General features: G+C 36.5%; 1 protein-coding gene across 1 annotated transcript in view; it reads left to right on the top strand.

Annotated features, from left to right (window-relative positions):
- Positions 1–23,905, top strand: part of LOC104618449 (A disintegrin and metalloproteinase with thrombospondin motifs 19-like) — a gene marked incomplete at both ends in the record, with an annotated part of 38,666 nt that overhangs the window by 6,352 nt on the left and 8,409 nt on the right. The window contains 7 exons of the mRNA XM_010284043.1: positions 2,425–2,565; positions 3,814–3,964; positions 11,418–11,519; positions 14,515–14,645; positions 16,233–16,402; positions 19,459–19,586; positions 22,416–22,536. Coding sequence (XP_010282345.1) covers positions 2,425–2,565; positions 3,814–3,964; positions 11,418–11,519; positions 14,515–14,645; positions 16,233–16,402; positions 19,459–19,586; positions 22,416–22,536 — 944 coding nt within the window. The remainder of the gene's footprint in view (positions 1–2,424; positions 2,566–3,813; positions 3,965–11,417; positions 11,520–14,514; positions 14,646–16,232; positions 16,403–19,458; positions 19,587–22,415; positions 22,537–23,905) is intronic.

Genomic DNA, 23,905 nt, shown 5'->3' with positions numbered 1-23,905 from the left:
AGGGAATGCATTCCATAGGATGCTTCCGCCTTTCGTATTATATCTGCCATATATAGTCTTCAACCAGAATGGGTGCAGCACTTTCATGTATCAGTGAAAAAGCAACACTTCTGTTCTTGAAACAGAATGTGATTTATTTCCATATAGATATTGTCTACTCCTTGTTAAAGTACAGCACTATCTTCTATGTTTTTCAGACTGTTATGAAGTTATGCTCTTACCTCAGACTCCCTTGTCTTCCTCCCACATGCACATGTTGCTTTACTCTAGCATGAGGTTGAATGATCACAGCTGTGGGAGAGAGGAGCTTATGGACAGAAAGAGCAATGTGCCCAGTGCTAGCCTAATAAATTCTACATGACGAGCACAGAACAGCACCTTACACAGGCACAGTTTCTGCGGTGCTCCTGTAGTAGTAGATTGGCAAAAAGGGTTACACTGATGTTTGTCTGTAATGGCGGCTAGTGGAATTGTTTTTCAAAACAGCAAATATCTTGGTTCAGCTCAGCACACTTTTTTCTGGATGATTTTAGAGACTGGTTTAGGACAAAGTCTGACTTCAAGAACTGCTCTTCAGAGTGGCTGGGAAACAACAGTAATCAGAGAATATTTACCTTTTTTTTAATTTTTAATTTTTAAAAATGTTTTAAATAACATATAAGTGTGTTAATTCCGACTCTGCATAAATAGCAGCCATCAATTCTATAATAAGTTGTAGCAATAAGATTTTGTGTACTTGCATGTTGTAAATGCTTTCTTTCAAATCATAGTATACAAATATGATACTGATAATTAGTACTTTTGCAGTAAGGAAGTATGTAACTTGAAGAGCTATAATCAAAATCTATTTCATGTGCAGTCAGTAAAGTGTCATTAGATTCTCTGTGTCTGCTTCCATAGTTCTTGTGGATGGCACTCTGGAGGTAAGGACATCTCACAGTCTGCCTGTGAGGCAGGTGAGGAGAATGTAAGGAAAGTGCACAGGCACTTTCGTGTCATTGTTTTGTCCCATTCAGGCAGCTCAGGAAAAGACAGAAACTAAGATGAGAGTCAGACAGATTTGTTTACCTTGGTTACGCTGTTTACAACTAACGAAATTATGCAATTCATGCAGAGGCAGCTGTTCCAGTGCTGCAGACTGTGGGGTGTACACATCACTGTAAGAGACCGAGCACTCTGGTAGGAAAGATAAAGCCCTACACAGTATTTAAATTCATTTCATTAGTAAACACAAGGTAACGTAGCTTGAAAAGTGATATAAAATTTGATCTAGTCATGGGGGCATTTTGGGACAGAGTGGAGAAGAAAAGCAAGTGGGTGCTTTCAGTGATGGGCGGCAGGCTGCTTTTGCCCCTTGGCACTGCAGAGTGGTGAAATATGGAGAAGCACGATGTACTCTAGTTTTTCTACAGAAGCAGCAAACTTCTCCTGTCTTAACAGTCTCTAAGCAATTTGACTGTTCTTTGGCTAAAGGAGTCAATGCAAGGTACAATTCTTTATTCACTCTAAAGTTTTGCTTTTCTGCAGGGCAGACTAGGGCTGCAAAATTCCAGCACCGCTTTGAATCCAATGCTCTGGAGAGTAGTCCCATGTTCATTTACAAATCTTCAAGAACAGCTGAGAGTATTTCATTTGCTTCTCTTAATGCCACTCAAGCATATATCCACTTAGCTAATACCGAAAACTTTATTTTTACTTAAGTCTGTCTATCTTCTTCCTCTCTGTTTACTGGTTGTGAATGAGAGTGACAGTGAGTCTTCAGTTAAAGTAGCAGCTTCAAGCAGATTTTTAGCGGAATTTTTCATTGCAGTGCCCTATGTGGGAACTCGCTGGGATGCATGTGGATACTGAGTCTTTAAAACCAAAATCCATTTAATTACTTCATCAATGTTATTTCTAACAGTACACATTGGAAACACATCTAGGTGATTTTTCCTTTAGATATGATAATCATGCATTAAACTAGTAAGCATGGTACTACTCCATAAAATTTCAACAAACCAGTTCCATATGGAATCAAGATAGAATCACTGCCAAAATACAGAACAATTCACTGATCTCAAAAAGTAGATTTCCAGTATTTTTGTTGCCCATTAACAAGAGTTCATTGAACCTGCAGTAGTTGTGCAGTTCTGAACATTCAAAAAGTTGTCTGAAGTATATGTTGAACAGCTGATTAGAATGTAATATTTCTCATCAAATGAATGAGGCTTCACTTTTTCCTTTCTGTATAGAATTGTTCTCCACACATGGTTCCAGGTACTTCTGTGAAAGGTGTCATGGAAAAAATGAAAAGAGATTTCCTACGTGTAATATATGTGAGTTTTTCATAGCCTCTTGCAAGAGTTTTAACTTAGAAACATTTTGAAAACAACTTGTTATTTTCTTGTGCTTTGGTTTATTTTCAATAACTTCAAAATTCAGCATGGGGATAAACCACGACAATGACCACCCATCCTGTGCAGATGGTCTCCATATCATGTCTGGGGAGTGGATTAAAGGACAGAACCTTGGGGATGTTTCATGGTCTCGGTGCAGCAGGGAAGATCTGGAAAGATTTCTCAGGTATATCACTCAAGAAAAAGAACTCTGTATGTCATTTACAAAGAGTTGCAATAAATACCCCGAAATAACAAGTTTTCAATAATTTTAACTACCTCTGTGGGAGACTTGTGTTTATATAGCCCATCAAAGTAATTTAAATCATCATGAACTATATAATTTTTGACAGATTGATTAAAATCTGTTTTCAGCAATTACTTGTGGTTTTGTATCTTCATGTGTTAATGTGTGTGATTATACTTACAGATATTTATATAAACATTTTATATATATTTAAATATGTTTAAAATACATTAATAAGCTATGTATTGAAGAATGTTGGACAGTGAAAGAACTATGAACATTATGTAGATTCTCTGATCTATGTTGTACCATGCATTATCAAACCATGCAGTATAATTACATTATGTTAATTTTTAAATAGAAATTTACTATGAGATATTTAATAGAGAATAGTATAACTAGAAACCAAATTAAAACATTTAGTTTCCCTCTATATCTCTTAAATAGGATCTGTTCCCTAAAGCTCTGTTCCTTTCTTAAGTTTATATGTATATATATCAGTGGAGAATTTACTTGCAACAGTTAAGAAGTCCTCAAAAGGTCTGCTTTATGACACTGGAATAGTTAGTGTAAGTTAGATGTGTCAGTCTGACACATTTGTACTGAATCTAGAGGGAAATCAAAACCATGACTTGGTGCTTTAACAGATTTAAGTATTTTCAAATATATTCTCTTCACTTTTTGAGACAAGTTAAATATCTGGCTACCAGCTTAGAGATGTATGTATTTTTAAATATGAAGTGATTAATTTGAGGTCTTGCTAGATGTGAAAACTAAGCTAAACAACTGCCTATGCATTATAAAATGTCTACTTTTTTATAATTGCTTAAAGAACTCTATACAAACATTGATCAGTTAACTAAATTTTACAGTAAAATACTGTGCAGCGCTTTCCTGAAATTCCTGTTGTAGCCTATAAATTATATTGTCATTCTGCAAATGTGCAGACATCAGAACTTACCATTAACTTATATCAAGTAAGCTATACTAATTTCTATTAGTATATTTCTATTCTAATACTGATTTAATAGTAAAAATAATACTAATTTCTCTGAATGACAGCCCAATGCTGACGAATAAAAAAATCTTAAGAGTCCACATTTTTCTAAGGTCAAATGCATGTTTAAGTCAGCATGACAGTCAAACTCTTTAGGATTGCTCAGCGTATGAATCTCTGCATATTGCCAGGTCAAAGGCCAGTAACTGTCTGCTACAGACGAATCCTCAGAGCCTCAATTCTGTGATTATTCCCTCCAAGCTCCCAGGAATGACATACACTGCAGATGAACAGTGTCAGATTCTTTTTGGACCGACTGCTTCCTTTTGCCAAGAAATGCAGGTAAGGTTGGGTGTTTACTTCAGAAAATACACCTACCGACTCATTTTTCAGTGAGAGGCATTTTTGTGCATGTGTTTGAGAGAAAGAGAATATAGCACCTTTGAAACAAGAAGTTTACACTTTGCTTTCCAACATTAATATGAACATTTTCATTTGTTTACCTTGCAAGGCTTGCTTTGGATCTGCAAACATCCTGAATCAAGTTCCATCATAGCATACCAGTGGTATGTTCCTTGTACTTTAGAAATAGAAAATGTCATAGTGTGAAGTCACTTCGTTGCAACGAATGGAATATTTGCAATGTATTCCACTGGGACCAGATTTCATGTGTAGGTTCCATTTCATTATGTTTTGGGTGTTGAAACTCCATATCTGACCTTCGGTAGAGTGTGCTGTGCCTGTGCACGTTCCTAGGGAGAATAGTGGTGTTAGCTAGGCTCTCCGTACTGCTGAATATACCCTGACTCCTCGCAGGTCCCCTGTGAGCCCTGGCAGAGCTGTGCATTGGCCATAGCAATAGGAGTTCCAGCACTTAAGTTAGTTTGCCAACATTGCTTCATGCTGTTGCATTAAGCAGTATCACTATATATTCATCTGGACAAGAGAGGTTAACAAAGTTGAAGAGCTCATCGTATTTGTATGGCCTAATACTAGTAGACATCTGATTGAAGAGCATTTTAATAATGGTTTTAACAGAGAAAAATTATCCTTCTCTAATGTCAACAGGACAGGTACTAAACATGTTGGCTGCCCTTGAGGAGGTAACCAAGATAAGATGGGTTGATATTAGAAAGCTGTAAAGAGTATGGAGTATGGGTTGATAGAATGGAGGCCAGGCAGAACTGTGAAATAAAATTTCATCAGCATCAGAGCGGACAGATATCCTGGAAAAGGCATTTACGATGAAAGCATAATTCCTTCCTTCTTTAGTTCTTCAGTTCTCTTCATCTTTTCAGCTTCGATGTCATACTCTTTCTTTAGCAAGTTTCAGTGAGAGAAGATTCCCAAGGGATATATATCCTTTGGAATATTGCAATATTGTAATACATGTATGACTACCACATGCTGAGAATGGCATAGGTGAAAATAAAAAAGGACCTGTAGGTTACTGGTTATTATTTCAACTGTCTTACTAAAAACATTTTCACTGTGAGAGACGAGCAGTAGAACTTGATGTAATGATTCTATAAATGTTCTTAATTACTTCTAAGTGCTTTTTTCATGAATTGCAATCTGTTTCTTGTTTTTTAGTACTTTGTTTTCAATTAAAAGATGTGATTTTGGTTTCTCATTCTCTAGAAACCTATTTTGAACAAGAAAATAGTACAGCAGTAGCCCATTATTTCTTCCAGGTCTTCTTTACCAGGTAAAAGAATTTGAAAACTAATTGAAGAGATAGTCAAACCTGGAGACTTGCTGTTGCCTAATACCTTTATATGCTTTTCATTTCTCTGGGCACTTCCCCTCCTTTAATACCCTTGTGTTTAGTTTTAATTCAGGGATTTAAATTCATGTAGAAAAGTGATCCTGGGCCTGTTGTGTTTCACTCACAGATGCAGTGAATAGTCTTCTTTCGGTGTCCTGACTCCAAGGTTTCTTTGGTTTTCATCATTATTTTAGAAATGTCATCAAGTTAAATTCAGTTAACACTACCTTAGTAGTGCTCAACTGTTTGCACAGGGAGTACATAGGCTCTGGGTGGTGGTACCTAGTTGTCCATTCCTAATCATCTTCAGTCATTTTCTCCTCTTCTGGCATTTTGTACATAAGAGAACACATTTCAGCTAAATCATTTGTTACCACTTTTCTCCACTTACTGGACCATTATTGTACATTAAAATGTTTAGTTTAGGAAGATTCCTGTTAAACATTAGTATTAGGACACCATTGTAACTTAAATCCAAAGATATGCAGGCTTCCTTTGAAGAAAGAACCTAGTAGTGATGCAAGACAATACGAAAAGCCAGTCGTCTTTTAAACTATTATTTTTTTCTGACAAACTGCAATTGAATTTTCAGTTTTCTTCATAAACCAAGTCTGTTGCTTGATAACCTTATGGTCTTAACAGTAAGAAAAAGAGAACTTGGTAACAGTTTCTGAGAAGGGAGCAAGGGAAAGAACTTTCTTCAGTTTCACCAAAGTCCTCTGCAAAACTGGTAACCTTGAACTGGAAACCATATAAGCAAATACTGAATCACAAAATTATTGTAGAGCATCTTTAAGAGCTTTGGACCTATTAGAAATTACACAGAAATAAATAAAAGACACAAAGGACAGAATTCAGAAAATCATGTGAAAGCACTGAGGCAGAAGAGAAGTTCTCCAAAGCTCCACTGCCAACCTCCGTAAAGTCACCTTGTTGGTTTGCCTCTGTGTTCTCTTGCCTGGAAGCAATATTTATACTCCCACCTTCCCCCCAACAAAAAATTCCAAGCAATTTGATTCTCAGACTGTAGACCTGAAGAGATAGTTATAGCAAGTTTAGGCGCTATTTTCAGAGCTCCTTTTTTTGTTCCCTGCTGTGGGTCTTAAATTTATCTCTTCTGTTAGGGAGGTTTATAGTACCTGAGTCCAATTAAATAAGATTCCTATGGTGAAGAGGAAACTTGGAACAATGGATAGAGCACAGCCCAAAGAAAGTCGTCCTGCACTTACATATGTTTCTCCTATGTATGAAGAGAAAGGAGAAAACGGATGTTGCAATTTAAATCGTGCTAGAGCTGAGCTATATAAATTTTCCAGAAATCCTTCATTAGATTATTGTGATTATTGCAGATTATTGTGGCTGCCATTAGACCAATCACCATTTAGAAGACTTTTCTAAATTTCACACTGTATTTCATTAGTTGCAGTATTAATTATTAAAAATAAATATTTTATTATACACTGGCAACCACTGGGTTTTCTGTGAAATCCAAACTACTTTCTTTTATCTCTATACACTCTCTTCTACTGTGCCAGTAACTGGCAGTTTACAATTGTTGTCCACAAGCCAGGAAACAAGAGAGAAACATACTCCTTGAAGGTTCATTTAAATTTCAGTAAATCCAACAACTTACAGCCCAGGATTTCTTGGATACATTCTACTTGGTGAACAGTTCATGCACTTCAGTGTATCTGTGTAAAAGGTAAATTATGAACTATGTCAGAGTCTTACATTTTTTGTGACTAGAAGATAATTTGATGACCAGACTTCCATGCAGTCTTCTACACTAATGTAAGAATGTTTCATATATAACAGCTACTCAACTAAGAAAACAATGGAGTAAAGATAGAAAATAGTTTTCTTTATGATCTAAAAATAATCTACAAATATCAGTGGTACAATAAATAATGCATTTCTGCTGACGTGATTTTCTACAAACGTTATTATTGAGCAGCACTTTAGGATAATTTACAGTCACATTAAATGGCAGCCTCTAAGAAACTCTGCAGATGCCCATGATTCCCCCTTGCTCTCAGGAATTCCTCTTTATGATTTAATGGCTAAAGCAAAGGACTGAAGGGACTATTGAGGGCCTACTCCCCTATTTTCCTAAGTGAGCCCCTCCTGCTCCTCTTTCATGAAAGGTGTCCAGACTTCATTTTTTCCTTTTCATCTTTATTTCAAAGACTTTTTTTTTTTCATACCCTAAGCAAAATTTATAGAGCCTGAGAAAAGTGTGAGTGGATCTCAGTGTACAAGATTCATATCATGTCACCATGCTTATCTTGTAAGGGAGCCAAGTTTGCTTTTATGCCCATGATGTCTCGCACAAGAATCAATTAGACCCTAACATTATTTCACATAACAGATAGTGAGATGATGGCCCAGAAGGAGTTCTTGATGATTAAATGTGATTGTAGAACTTGACAATTGAATATAATTCTTGAACTATTAAATGTTGGCTTTTAAGATTAAAGTCCAGGATGCGAATGCTATCTAGTCAGTTCCACTAAAACAATTCTTGTCATAACACAGCTGTGATCTTTGCAAAGAAGTAGGAGACTGGTTATATTCCATGGTGATTTTTAAGACATTTCAGGGAGACATCACAAGGAAAAGGACGAAAGTCATGGAAATATTATAGCCTTGGTGAAATACCTGTCCTCATCTCTACCACCACACTTTAAGCAATCTTGACTTTGCACAAATACAGTTCTGAAATGCTCTTTTTGTCTCTGGTCTTACCTCTCAACTGAGCCTTCTTTCTAGATGCTTTTATGACTGGAAAAGCAGCCCTATGTTGCACACATACCTGCCTCACTCTTTTCGTTCAAAAAAAACCCACCAAAAAGCTAGAATGACCCCTGCTATTTCTGTAGTACATTGGGACTTTCATGTTGTATTTTACAAGCTTTTGCTGTTAAAACCCATGATTAACAAGTTCTATCAGAAAAAAAGTCTTTTGTGTGTGCTTGGCAATATTTTGTTTTCCACTGTACACACAATGAAATGTAATATCACAAGTATAAATTTATCATCTCCAATAAGTCTTACTTCCCTTGGCTAGTCTAAAAAACTGTAACAGCTTATGATAGACAGCTAGTAAACCTCTGTGAACATTAACTTAGCTATCCTGATTTGGACTGAATGAAACTTTCTCCCCAGAGGAGTACATTTCTGTTTTAGAAGTTTGTGCTCTGATTTTGGAGCAACTGTAATATTGACACTGGCCTCCAGATTTCTGTTAGTGCTCAAATCAGTCCTGATCTGTAGCATTGCAGGTTGCTAATGAAAAAATAGAAGTTGTGCATCATGGCTTTTCTCCAGCCACAGGCAGGAATCCCCAAAAGTTAAATGGTAACAGTAATCTCAATTTCTCTTACTTCTGCAGCAGAAGTTCAATCTCAAGATTAACTAAAGAGTCTATTTGTGATTTGACTGAAGTGGAAAGCCCAGAAAAAAACTTTACAAGTCATACTCCAACTTTAGTAATTTCATATTTCCATTTTCTTGTGTTTGGGGAATCTCAAAGTCTAGGATGAAATGTTACAGTAATATTGAATGCTTATTTCAAAAATTGGTGAAGTGAGTGTTTTTAGAATACCGTACACTTAAGACTCTAAGATGTTTCTAGCTGGGGAGGTTGGGTTCATGGTTCATAAGGAGGTGGTATATGCATTTTTCTGCATATTTGCAGAAACATGCAAATGTATACCAAGCACATTAGCAAGTCAAGCGTCTTGATTTGATTTACTTGATTTACTTTACACACCTCAAGTGCATCTGTGTGTTCAGGTACCCAAATCCTTGTCAATCTGACTTCATGTGTTCCTAAGTTTAGAAGAATTGTTTCTGAATTTGTAAGGAACTATAGGTTTGTTCTCCACCATTCCACAGTCATATGCTAGTGAAATTGAGCACAAGATTAAAGTGTTTAGGAGAAAAAAAGGATAACATACTTTAAAATGTGATGAGATAAAGGAAAAATTGACTTTGTGGTTTGAAAACCTGCACGACTTTTGCTTAAATGCAGTCATTGACAAATGAAGATGTAGGGATATGAAAAAAGTTATTTGAATTAGGAACATGAAATTAGCGTATATTTTTGTGGACTTGTTCCAACAGTGTAGTCTGACGTTTCATAGTTGGTGTGGAAGCACTTTGTCATGAACATCTGATACTCTGTCTCATCTACATTGTCTTTTCAAAACTGGCCCAGAAGTTTCCTTGCTGAATTTAGTTCTCAGCTCTGAAGTTAAAATGCACATTTAAAAACACTTCTATATGAATAAATTGTCTTTCTCCCTTGAACAAGAACAGAAATTACAGTCTGATATTTGAAAAATGCTTGTTACAATCATCCAGGAACAGGATGGGACTTCTATAGCTCCTATTTTAGGATATGCCTAGGCTAACTGTTGTCGTGTTGGTTCAGCTTCAGCACAAAACTGTTGCATGATCAATCAGGAGTGAGTCTGCTGCCATCCTGTCTCTTTGTTTCTGTGCAATGTTTCAGACCTCTACAATCTTTAACTTTTTGTGAAAGCTGATGTTACACACATTTTTACATGCAAGACTCCCACTGGAACTGTCCTGTTCCTTGGTTCAGACACAATCTTTTGTTGAATAATGTTTCCTGTGCAGCAAGACTTTTTTTCAAGGCAGCGTAAGATTTATCACACATTTTTCATACATAGTGTAAAAGGCACAGAGACTCTTGCTAGGTTTACCAATGTAACAAATCATTTCAGTCAGAAGAAGCATGCCTCCTGGCAACCCTCATTTCAAAAAAACAACCTATCTTTATCTTTAATCCCCCTGTCAACCGTTCCCCCTTTCCTGATCAGTCCTGCTCCTCTTTGGGAGTACTATACATATTTTGGGGGAGTCAGTCTGCACATGCAATAACATTCAGGCCATATTTGAGCCCCACGTGCTGTCTGTTCACTTCCACCCAATTTACCAGCAAGGCGGGGACAAGACAGCAAGGAGAATGAAGTCATGCCTGAAAACCATGGGAGAAGGAGGACTTTGTAGAAGAAAATAGGGAAAGCTGCCAAGGAAATTTGGGGAAATGTGAGCCAGCATATGTCAAGGCTCTATTTTCTTTTGAAGCAGGTAAAACTGTCTTGTTCTGATACTCAAGATGGACAGAATAAGCAGCTTTTCTTTCCATCTCTAAAATTCACTACTGACTAGTACCCTTCTTATCTTCCTTCGCTTCTTCCCAGCAAAAAGATTTCATCCTGATTTGTCAGGTTACTTTGTGTCTTTTTGGTGTATGTCAGGTTTGATTGCTTTTTTGAGATATTTCTAGAGGAATGAATGAATTCTAGAGGAATTAGGAAACACTGCAAGAGCACAAGGTAGCATCTCATTGGGATCATAAGATACCAATGATGGTATTAACAAGGGGGATTTGGAAGTCCTAGAGGAGCCTCAAAGTTTCTTACAAACATGTTTTTACAAAACTCCTGTGAGCATATTTCTGTGTAGCTGCACAAAGACTCATTAGTCCCTATATATAGAAATGGACTCATTTTAAAACCTTTGTTTTTGTGGCTACTGACAGTGCTATTTTTTCTCCCTTTCACATAAAATGAAAGAGCGCTAAATAAAAGGAGTAAAAATATGAATTAATTTAAAAAATAATTCCCAGAAAACTCACACCTCTTCCAGTCTCTGGGATAGTGCATCTGCACAGTAGCTGCTTCACATCATGGGCCAAAGTAGCTCATATGTGCTTTGTCACATCTGCCGCATGCAGAGACCATGACCCTAGGGTTAGACTTAGAGGGTGCTTCCCCCTCTCTATCAACACACCAGCCTGACTTGTTCCATGTGTTCATGATTAGTAAAAGTCTAGGCAGAGTCTGCCTGCTTTGGTTTTTGTGCATGCTTAACCTGTCTCTAAACATACTTCAGTACCATCAAACTGGTAACTTTATGACAACATGAGTGGATTGCATGCAGAAAGTAATTTTGCATAAGATAGATATTGTGCTTACCTGTTTGTTTGGTTTTCAGCATGTCATTTGCACCGGATTGTGGTGTAAGGTGGAAAGTGAGAAGGAATGCAAAACTAAATTGGATCCACCAATGGATGGAACAGACTGTGACACTGGAAAGGTATGTTTCACTGTTTCTGGTGAAAAAATGATATAATATTGAACACCTAGCAGTTAAGGAAAGAAGCCGAATAGGTCTTTGCACTTGTTTAAAGTTCCTGCTTACCTCAGTTATCATAAAAATCATACAAATATAGTTTAATATATTATATTTTGTGTATTATATAATATAGGTATGATTAAAAAATACATTTCCCTAAAAACAGTGAATTTTTTAAAAAGTTAGCCAAAGCCACAGATGTCTTAATGCTTACACTGTTTTATTTCAAATTCATTCTGGTCTTGTAGGCTATTTATGAATGGAGTGTCATTGTTGCACTGCTTGCTGTAAACAGAAACATAGGCTTTCAAAGATAGGAAGTTCTCAGCTATGATTTAAGATTTAGAAATAGTGTCATTGAAGTGATTAATACAGATTTATTATAAGACTTTTCAGGATAAGCTTTGTAAAGAACTTTATAGTGTCAGTGCATGTGAAAGAAAAATATCATTAAAAGCATGCCATCAAAGACAAATTAAATGGTCACCTGAAGTCAGACTTACATTAAATGTCCTTCAAGAGCTTTCTTGTTTGAATAATCTCTGTCATCTCTGTGTATAACTGTAAATGAAGATAATAACCTCAAATAGATTAACAGGGCAGGAGCATGCATATATCTTCATATTTTCGTGATACTGTGCTGACAGCAGTCTCCCACAGGAGTGATTTGCTCTTTGAATCATATTACATTCACCAGGACTGTCATCATCCCCCTAAAAAAGTAAACAAATCAATCAACTGAGTAAGATAAAATGTTCAGATAATATCATTTTACATGCTAAAGGAAAAACAGGCTTTATTCATTTTCATATCTGTAAAGCAATGACATTTGCTGCTATCTCTTGATTCTGATAAATGTGTGTAGTTGATATTCTGTCTTAAGTCAATACCTGGAAAGTCAGGGACATGCCCTTTGTTTGATGTTCCGTTCTTTACGTTAAGACTGGCGTGCCCATGGTATGGAATAAGAAAGCAGCACCTCTTATTAAGACTACCCAGAATTTTTCATTGTGAAACTGTCATCATCGTGAATTGGGCACCCAAAATTAGCGTGCACCTTGCGTATTAATGCCTGACTTGCAACAGGTGATAATAGCAACTCATTGCAGAGGACTCTTTCTAACTTTTACTTGTGGGGGCATTATGATATGGCAGTGACATGCGTCCTGGGAAAGTCGAGTGAGGAAGGTAACACTGTTCTCTGTTGTAGAGCTAGCTAGTGGGAAGTAAATAATTAGTAAGGGTAAGATAAAGTACTGATTCTAATTAGAATGCTCATTGAGCCTTGTGCCAGGCTACAGAGATGCCTCATTTATGTCTAGCAGTAAAAGACTAAGCAGACATCACCGAAACATCTTCAGAGGATTAGAAGGGATTATTGTTTACTCGTCCAAAATGATCTTCAGATTACACAAATCACTGACTTTGTTTTCTTCTATCGTAGAGATGGAGTAATGTTGTCTTGTGCTCCTCTTAGGATCCTAGGAAGTGACAGAAATGTCATTTCAACAGCCTGTCCAACTAGGTTGTTTTTTAAGTCAAGGTTTGATAAGCATCCCTCAGACTTTATGCAAGGCAGATGTTATCTCTCGAGAAAAATCCATTTTGCATATTATATATGAAGGAATATATTTAAATAAATATGAGCATTTGGGGTCTAAAATATCCAAGAGCCTTACAAAATTTGTAGTCTCTGACTGCAAGTCCAATATAATGATTGAGCCATCCTATGTGAAGACTTTTCAAAGGTGGTGTAATTATGCCAATATTGTAATGCCATGATTTAAGAAAGAAAATTAAGATCAATTGATCAGTGAAGACCAGTTTGAAACTGCAGGTGAAGTTAAAGATCACCAGACAAGGATTTAGCACAGACACTGCAAATAACTGAAGTGTATTCTAAAAGTGACAAAGGCCTTTATTGACTCCATTAGTGACATGTTTTGTTTTGCTCAAAATATGAGACTTCTTAATGAACTTTATCCATTGATAACAGTAATTCACCAATAATTCAGAGTGCAAAGAGAAGTGGGCTAAATTACTGATGTTAATGACATTAAGTGTTCATTGTCTACTTGTAGCCTTATTGCTTTGCAGTTGCTAAAATTTCATAATACATGGAACAGATATTCAGCTGGTATAAGTTGGTAAAGTACTAGTTTCTGCAGAGTTATGATGATTTATACCAGATGTGGACATAAGTTACAGAGCATAACAATAGTAATTGGATAGTTTTTGAGTGTGAAATTGCAGTTGTCCTGGGAAACGGTATATGCATACAAGATTACTGAGGTGATTATTATTATTTAAATACATGCCAGAAATTCTCTTGGCTTTCTCAACACTATCTTATTGAGGATTCCATTCTCTCTTTGAATAGAAGTTGTGAATAAAATCCCATTTTGTCTATTATTTTAATACAGCTTTCTATTGAAATTGTTACTGGCTAATCAGTGACAATGCAGTTCCTGCTAGTTATGTGGGAACTGTAACAGTGAACCAAAGAAGTCCTGAGAACAGCCCTGAACACTGTGCTGTGATCATCTGTACAGTTCAGCTGGAGGATGAACCCTGCAATGGGTTTGGGCTGGACCCAGAAGCACTTTCCTAGGCAGTGCCCAAGCTCAGATGAAGGGAACAGCATCATTTGTGGACCATTTCCAGCAGGCTGTTCCAGGAGGCATCTGTTATTGGGAATAAACTTGAGCTGGAGCTTGTGGACAGGAGCTGCACCTGCTCCTTGGTCACAAGCCAGAGAAAGGTCTCTGGCCATTGTATTCACTAGGACAGAAAAAAAAGCTATGGGCAACAATAGGCAAAAACATATCTGACTCGCTCATATGAAAACTATTAATTGAACAAAATGTTTATGTTGTGCTTCCCGTGTGCTTGTGGAGCAGTGAATTGTTTTGCATATGCGTTGATTTATTTACCTAAGAGCTGAATTTTCACCTAGTGGTGTAAGGCTGGAGAATGTATCAATCGGACCTCTTTTGCGGAGCATGTGGAGGGGGAGTGGAGCGCGTGGAGCACTTGTAGCCGTACTTGCAACACTGGAATCAGCAGTCGACAACGCAAATGCACTGGGTAAAAACAAGTTCAGGTTTCCATTGCTGTTCATCAGAATTTCCGAGCAGAATTTAAGTTTTATGAGCACTGAAACGCACTAAGATATAGTTGTCCTATACACAAGCACTTCTATTTTTTATAAATACCGAAAAACACTTAGGAAAATAGATTTTTCAAGGGTTTTAATGCATGGTAACACTATTTTTTCTCCTTCCTGCTTCTGTCAAAAGCTTAGATAATACTAATGGGAGATTATAACTTCATTTTTAAGCTTCACCTGAAGAAGCAACAGAAAACTAAATTTGTAATTTTTGACTTGCAGAGCATCAGTGTGTAATTCTAGTCTTTCAATTTTTTACTGGAGAAAATTTACTTCTGTCTCGTTCGGAGAGCCAAGGAATTGCAACTTTTACAGAGAGATCTTTCTACCTGTTTCACAGACATTTGGATAGAACATCTGTAAACAACATTTAGATTTGGTACCTTGTGAAAATGAAAACCTTGTGCCACTGGGGATAAAGGGAGTTTTACCATGGACTTGAAATGGAGTACATTTCACCATATCTCAGCAGCAAGCTAAAAGATGCTTTCCTTTTAATTACTCAGTATGATATCTCTCTTTTGTGGGTCATTTATACACCAAGAGAAAAAGAATAAGTAGGTAGAGAAGTGGGAACAGAATAGACCTGAGTAATGAAGACAAGTGTAGAGAAGACTAGACTAGGCTAGGCTAGGCTAGAATAGGGTGGCATAGAGCAGGGCAGGGAAGAGTAGAGTAGAATAGGTGATTTAGGAAAATAATAGAACAAAATGGGAGAAATGAAGAAAGATGAAAGCGTGTAACAGTTTTGGGGCAAAAAAAGATGGCAGGAAAGACAGAGGGATTAAAAAAAGAGAAGTTTGCGTAAAGAAATGTGAGGAAAACTTGGATATGGCTATACAAAAGCATGGTAGTTTAACAGAAGCCTTAGATGTGCAGAATGCTTTCCTATTTCCTGCCATCTAAACGCCACTTCGAGCTGTTTGCCTAAAAGCTATTTCTAGAATTTAGGGAGGTCTTAATTTCTCCTTCATTCATTCATTTTCCCAGGCAAGTTTCCAAATAATTAACTCCAGTTTCTGCAGTTCACTTTTGCATTTGTTTGTTAGAACCTGCAAGCACAACTGGAGCGACCAAAAAGGAACAAAGCATATTGTCTGAACTTCACAACACCACTCTTGTAAAAAAATCTGCGGGTGTTACTTCCTTTCAGTGGCACCTTTGCCTCAGTCCAGCTAGAAAAATATGATCTGAACTATATCAAAACTGCAGTCGAGGTTCTCCCAACTAAACACTCCTATGAGTCCTAGTCCTTCATTGGGGCCAAGTGTGAATTATGGTTTAGCACCCATGACTCTTTTTATGTAATGTAACCAGTACAAACAGAAGGCAAACATGTTTTGTTCTGTGACTTTGATTTTTTGTGGGTGATTTCTTAGTGTTATGTGTCAACAAAAAATCTGATATTTAAATTGATTTTGTATATAGCATAAACTGTGCTGTAAGTCTGACATTACCAAAACATTACCAACAATAAAGCATAATATTTATGCCATCTTTTCTAGTTCAGGCCTTGAAGGAGAGTGTCATGGTCCCACGATGCAGTATAGAGTATGTGAAAATCCTTCTTGTCCTGCTGGCATGCCTGCCTTTAGGGACTGGCAGTGCCAGGCTTTCAGTGTCAGATCTTCATATCAGAAGCACGTGCACCAGTGGCAGGCTGTCATCGATGATGGTAAGTATATACCATCTCCCACGTTCTTGTCATCTGCTGATATGGCTTATAGCTTGTTGGTATTGTTGTTGATTAAGAAAGATATGGTAAAAGCTAAAGCAAACAAACAAACCCCAAGCCCAAGATTTTTGGTAAGTAATTTTTATTTCATAGACAATGTCTGGTGGTATTTTCACAGGTTCTAGAATCTTTTCTCGTATATTCTTATTGGATTAGTCCGTCTTGATATGTAATGACTACATTTGAAATGAAATTCAGTATCAGTTTGGTCCCATTTAATCAGAAATGTAGTATGAAGTGACTCAGAAATACAGATGCTACATCATTAAGAATGTGTATATCCATTATACTTCTACCTAGAAAGCCCAAAAGACAATATGGATGTTGTGTGCTTCTATTTTTGAGGAAGGAGAGAGCACTTTTAGCTTGACACTTGAGTATTTCACATACCAGTGTTTGATTTTGGCATAAATCCATGTGTACTTCATACTGCCAACTTATCTAAGATCTCTATAAATCCTAACAGCTACTGCATGCACAGTTCTGGCATACTGCATGGGTATACTACATACTTCAGTGTAACAAACTTGCTTAGATACCATATCATTAGGATCATGCTCAAGTAGGAGTAAGTTGTATTAGCAAAGATAATGTTGGTGTAAAATATCAGCAACCAGAAAACAAAACATTCTACCCAAGTTCTTGCTAGGAATATGAGCAACAGCTGCCATTCCACTGAACTTTCTCTAAAGTGTTATGAGATAATTTATTTAATTTAAAAAAAAAGAAAACAAGAAAACAACAGAAAGACTTCAGTTATGAAAACAGTTAATTCGAGAAGTTAACAAATCGTAGCAACTGGAGATAAAGAAGAGCGTGGAATGACACAGGAGTACTGTTTAAGTATGTGTTACCACATTTTAAGTAGTTCATTATTGCCATTTATATTTAACTCTTGAAACAAATTATCAGAAAACATTAGAAAGCATAGATTTTATGAGAACTATTTTGCTGAATCCCCAAAAATGTGAATTTATTATCAAGAACTTACTTTAATTTATGCCTAGCTAAACAACGTTTTTATTTCTTCTAAGCCTTTTCTCGAGGTGCCAAAGTGAAAACTTGTGAGACTATTTTCATTAGGCTTGTATGTTAGCTCATTTCATAGTAAGGAGAACTCTCTTCAGCTATTTTATAAGTGCTTATCTAGTGAATTAGTTTGGGTTTGTTTTACTAAATTTCATTTTAGTGCAGGAACACATGATTTATATCCTAGGGGATCAAAAGGTTTCAGCCTGACTTTAAATAATTCAGTCATCTGATGAAAAATCCTGACACTCTTCCGTCCCATGTTAAGGAGTACAGATGGTTGCTTTCATCTAGCTTTGTTCTGAGACATCGTGTTGTCTTGAGGTGTCCCCCAGGAGACAGAAAAGTGAACACTATCTAAAGAGTTCCAATATTACAGAAATGCATTGGTCCCAAATCCTTAATTATTTGCTCTCTTAGCCTTTAGTAGACATTAATTGTGCATCATGTCCAAAATAGTTGCTGTACTTGAATGAGGTCTCCTATAGTCTGTTGAAGTTGCCTGATGCTGTTGAGTTACTGTCTCTTTGAGTTCAGTGTCCTTAAAATAATGTTTAGGCTGTTAATCTTGTATTCCTTTAAAAAATGCTGATACATGCTTAAAGCTCCCAGCGAACTTTGGGATTACTGTCGAAGAATTATAACAGGAATGCAGAGGGCATAAAATCAGGCAGAGACTCACACTTCTTAGCTGGAAATGGCTTGTGTCTGACTGCCTTCACGTGTTGGCAAAAGAGATCACATCTGTTTGCACCAGTCCCCTAGAGACACTCAGAAGCTGCGTCAATTTTAGTAAATCAAATGTGCCCAGACCACTCTCTGATGTGTAAGTCAGCTGGCACAGAAGTCCTGTGTCCATACTTTTCAACTCTTTTGCACTCTAAAAGGCATGGTGACATCCAAACTGTTTTTTGAAAATGGTCCTTTGCAGGTGGCAATTTCCAGGCTAGACCAAGCTAGTGAGAGTTAGCACTTCCAAAAATTGTTGCATAGACTGTTTTACAGTTCAGCCGTAGAGACAGTAGAATTCCAGTGCCCAAGAGCATTTCCTGGAACTGTTTAATTTACTAATAAAAACGCACTCCAGGAATCTAGAAGTCAGTATGAAGTCAGAATGGCATAGACTCTGTCCAAGTGAAATCAGTTTCAAGTTCAAGACTGACTTTATCCTTTCAAAAATCTGCAACAGATTTAGGAAGAAGTTCTGAGTCAGTACACTTGCGAATAAAGATATGATAAAATCACATAATTTTTTACTCAGTTGACCACTGAGAGGAGTCTTAGGTTTTTTTATTTGGTATTACTTTGGCAATGGTGAAGCAAACTTCATTATTTATAAGTTATGACCATTAGGAATACATGCATACATAGGACATTGTTAGGTTTTTATTCTCTTTCAAAATTAGAAATTATTTGCAGAATGTTTTAGAAATGTGGTAGAAAATTGCCTGACCCTGGTAAAGATGTTAGAAAGAATGTGTTCAGTTTTTTGTCTTTTTTTTAATGTGGACTTTGTAAATCCATATATTTTTCTTCCCAGGGTGTCTCAGTTACTTAATTTTTTTCTCTTTGACCTGCATAGTTAGAAAATCTGGAAAGTGTTAAGTTTCTTTTTTAACCAATATTTATGATCTGCCAAAAATATAGCAGAATGAAAGTATAGATTACAACCAAAATATTCAGACAGCTGTAATGTGCGTATTCTTAATTGCAACAATGAACATGACATGAGTACTATGTAGGCCAAGTTTATAGCAGCATTATGCTCTAGCAGGAAAAAGAACTTGAGTTTTTCAGACAAAAGGATCAAAGTATTTTTGTTTTCACTGTATCTAAGATAACTTGTTATGCTAACATCAATTCATGCCACACAGATCAGCAAATATCCATTTTAAAAATAATTATAATAATTCTGTATTTGTTAATTTTTACCAATTTTGTGTTTTTTCCATCAACTGCTACTACAGACAAGCCATGTGCATTATTCTGTTCACCGGCTGGAAAGGATCAACCCGTTCTTCTAACAGAAAAGGTGATGGATGGGACTTCTTGTGGCCAGCATGGGTTAGATGTCTGTGCAGATGGTAGATGCCAGGTATGATTTACTTGTTTCAACCTGCATATACAGACACATGAATGCAAGCACATATATTTGCTAACGCATGTGTGTTATTTCTCTGTTGCAGTTGCATGTTGCCATATGCATGACCAAGACCAAATAGCTCTTTTTGTATCATATTAAAATATTTTAAGCTAATTTCACTCTGCAACACAGTATGTGAAGCAGCTGAAGGGTCAGCGTGGGTAACATGTATCTGTGATAATAAGGATGCCTATAACAAACTGCTGCAGAGTGGAAAATGAGTATAACTGATTTTATCTTCATCCTCAGCTTTCAACAGGTTGGGAAATTTTGCCATGGGGTGTACATATGTATGTCTAATTCTGCCTTTCTCAATAGTACGAAAATTTACATCTAAATAAACCAGGACCAAAGGAGCAGAATAACAGATAATTAAAGCTGAGTGCTCATGCTATTCCTGATCCTCAGAACTCATTTGGTTCATAGTTCTTATGTCACTTTTATATTGCCTCATATGGAAACCCTTCTATATCAAAATCCCACAGGGCTGGTTTTTTTGTTCATCCGCTTCTCATTGCACTGATTGAATTCAATAGAAAAAACAACCTTTAACACAGAAACAGCATTGCTAGATACTGTAATAACTTCAAATTAACTTATAGATTCATGCATGTATAGATATAACTAATGTGTTCTACATACATATAGTTTCCCTTTCTCGAGTGACTGAGTGTGTGCAACAAGAATACTCTTAAATACTTTGCTGAATTGGGGCTTTAGTTCACCATGTAACAACTACAGGTTTAATCACAAAGATAATATATAGCCCGTTTTTCCTGAAAAAAATGTCATTTGTTTTATCATCCACGTTTCACAATTGACTAATAAAGACCCAAAAAAAGCCTTAAACCAAACTCACCTGACTAAGACTTAGTTGACTTCTTGGCATATCAAGGGTCAGAGAGACAGCTGCTAATCAGATTTGATAGTCTAATTTGTAAGGTCTTCTACATTTTACCCTGTCTTATTAGACAACCCATTAGGAAGAACTTCGGGGACTACAGCTGTAGAGTTATGTATTTATATCTTGTAGATGTGCTATTTTGGATACGCAGCTCTTTGAATATTTATGCCATAATCAGTATTTTGAAATCTTTATTGCTTTTTTAGGTAGAAGAACTCTAATAAAAATTCTGTGCATAAAGTGCAGTAACAGTCTTAATGGGTTGGAAATTAGTAACTCTTTGATAGACTGTGTTTTCTGTTCTTAAAGGAATCCTTTATCTTCTCTTTAACCTAGCTTTTATCTTCATTATTTATCAAACAGTGTTGGAGTTTAATTGGTTTTATCAGATGCATTTATACAGTGCACAAGATTACCTGGTTATCTTTCTGTACTTGAAGGGGGCTTATAAGAAAGATGGGGCCAGACTTTTTAGCTGGGCCTGTAGGAATAGAACAAGGAGTAAATGGTTTTAAACTAAAAGAGGGCAGATTTCAACTAGATATAAGGAAGAAATTCTTCACAGCGAGTGTGGTGAAACACTGGCACAGGCTGCCCAGAGAGGTGATTCCCCATCCCTGGAAACGTTCAAGGTCAGGTTGGACGGGGCTCTGAGCAACTTGATCTAGTTCAACATGTCCCTGCTCATTGCAGAAGAGTTGGACTAGATGACCTTAAAAGGGGCCCTTCCAACCCAAAGATTCTATGATTCTTTGATTCTATTAATTTAATGTATTTAATGTATTCCTATTGTCAAGCTACAACTGATACTTATTGATAGAAATGAGTCTAACATAGTAATGTGGAAGTACTTGAGTAAACTGAATATTTTTTAAACTAAATATTTTTAGCAAAACAAAAATACAATTTGTATTTACATATTCCAGATGTGTTCACATCCTATTCAGAATAAGACGTTGGGCAGCACTTTACCATATGTGTGTGGCAAAGAACCTCCCATATTTTGAGTAGAAAACGGTAGACTTGCACATGTTGCAGTCACTGATCAGGACAGCCTGTGGTGTGTATGTTGCATGGTGGCTCAGAGTGTGGTGAAACACTGGCACAGGCTGCCCAGAGAGGTGATTCCCCATCCCTGGAAACGTTCAAGGTCAGGTTGGACGGGGCTCTGAGCAACTTGATCTAGTTCAACATGTCCCTGCTCATTGCAGAAGAGTTGGACTAGATGACCTTAAAAGGGGCCCTTCCAACCCAAAGATTCTATGATTCTTTGATTCTATTAATTTAATGTATTTAATGTATTCCTATTGTCAAGCTACAACTGATACTTATTGATAGAAATGAGTCTAACATAGTAATGTGGAAGTACTTGAGTAAACTGAATATTTTTTAAACTAAATATTTTTAGCAAAACAAAAATACAATTTGTATTTACATATTCCAGATGTGTTCACATCCTATTCAGAATAAGACGTTGGGCAGCACTTTACCATATGTGTGTGGCAAAGAACCTCCCATATTTTGAGTAGAAAACGGTAGACTTGCACATGTTGCAGTCACTGATCAGGACAGCCTGTGGTGTGTATGTTGCATGGTGGCTCAGAAGTGCCAGAGGTCCTGGAGGGAAGTGGGAACATGGTTGTGTCTTGGAGAGCAACTGGTATATAGGAAGAGTGAATGCAACAGTATACATAAAATTATAGAAAAACTTCCTATGGAAGGGATCTCTGTACATGAACTAGTGCAACCTTCATTCTGAGCAGGGCCAGATCATTTTGTTTAGGGCATCTTGCGAAAGGGTGAGATGTCTACTACTAAAGGCAGCTTTATGAAAAACATAGCCTGTGTCTCAATAGCTTTATGTTCTTTTCCCACAGAAATTTGGCTGCGATGGCATATTAGGATCTGTGGCTCGTGAAGATCATTGCGGTGTATGCAATGGTAATGGAAAGTCATGCAAGGTTATTAAAGGTGATTTTAACCATACCAGAGGAGCAGGTAAGTCTGTTTATTTCAAATACTCAGGAAACTAGTAGCTGTTTGATTACTTTGAGGTTTGGGAACTTTAAAAAGCTATGCTTTTTTAAATGATGCAGTTTCTCACAAGAACTTCAGATCTACTTTTTTTAAGATAGTAAGACATTTAAGATAAGAATACATGAGTATTTTTAAATGTAATTGTTGCAAAATTATTGCAAATGGTTTCACTTAAAAAATTAAGGAATGACCTAACCTACCTTCCATTAAGACAGACATTATTTCATACAAGACCCTGATTTTGAAAAAGTCTGTGAAATTAAATATATATTTTTAGTAAATTAATGAACCGTAAACTCTTACAGTGTTTAGATTCATTCAGTGTTCTTCAAAATAAATATCCAAATTATGATCTGTTACATAGAGTAACATCATTAAACCAAGACAGGCAGTGGGAGAACATAAAGCCAAATGTGTGAAGAAGTCTTATATCTTTTCATTATTCATTGTTTTATACTAATAATAACATATCATAAAAACCAAATAGGTTTTCTGATGCAGAATGAACATGAGATTTTCAAACACTGCTGTGATCTGTTCTTTGAATGAGAATAATTGACTGGCTCCAGTACAGTAGTGTTGACAGAGTAGAGGATTGAAATCCTAATGATGTGTGCCATGCACCATGTATACCTTCTCTCAAAGAAAAGTCTATGAAACAGCTTTTGGCCAACTGTTTCCAGCATTTGTTTGCCATTACACTTTCAGTTTCTTGAGTGGAGAATATGCAGAATTTCAAGACAGTAAGTAAATCACATCAAAAAATACTGTAATTAGAAGCAGACAGTATATCTTTGAAAAATCGAGGTCTTCAATACATTACAGACTGAAATATAGTACTTTTTTTAAAAAAGAGAAGTTAGGCATAGTCTTCAGATGTTTACATCTGACCCTGTCTTAAGCTGAAGGTAATGCAGAACAGGGATTACAAACCATGGATGAAACATCAAAAACTACGAAGAAGGTGGCTGCAAGTAGAACTTACAATGTGTCAGCTCTCTCTTATAGCTAATGTGAATATACACGCACTTTCAAGTTTATTCAGCATTCTCTGTCAATCTACAATACTGTGGTATTGCCCTCTAAACAACTGTGTAAGCTATTTTCCTTCTCAAGAACCTGAATGGTCAACAATACTTTGAAAGTATTATCAGCTCTTAAGGAAATTAAAGATAAGTAATGCTGCTTTAGAGCAATTTAATTTTCATGTTTTAGGATTATTGATAAGGTGTTGTAAACACTCATTATTTTGTTATAGAACATTACATAGCTACACAGAATAAAAACTTGGTTTACCGTCCACTTATTGAAGTTCACATAGGTAGTCTGA

This window comes from Phaethon lepturus, unplaced genomic scaffold (assembly GCF_000687285.1).
Source record: "Phaethon lepturus isolate BGI_N335 unplaced genomic scaffold, ASM68728v1 scaffold11683, whole genome shotgun sequence".
NCBI lineage: Eukaryota > Metazoa > Chordata > Aves > Phaethontiformes > Phaethontidae > Phaethon > Phaethon lepturus.
This window is presented reverse-complemented; position numbering and strand designations above follow the sequence as displayed.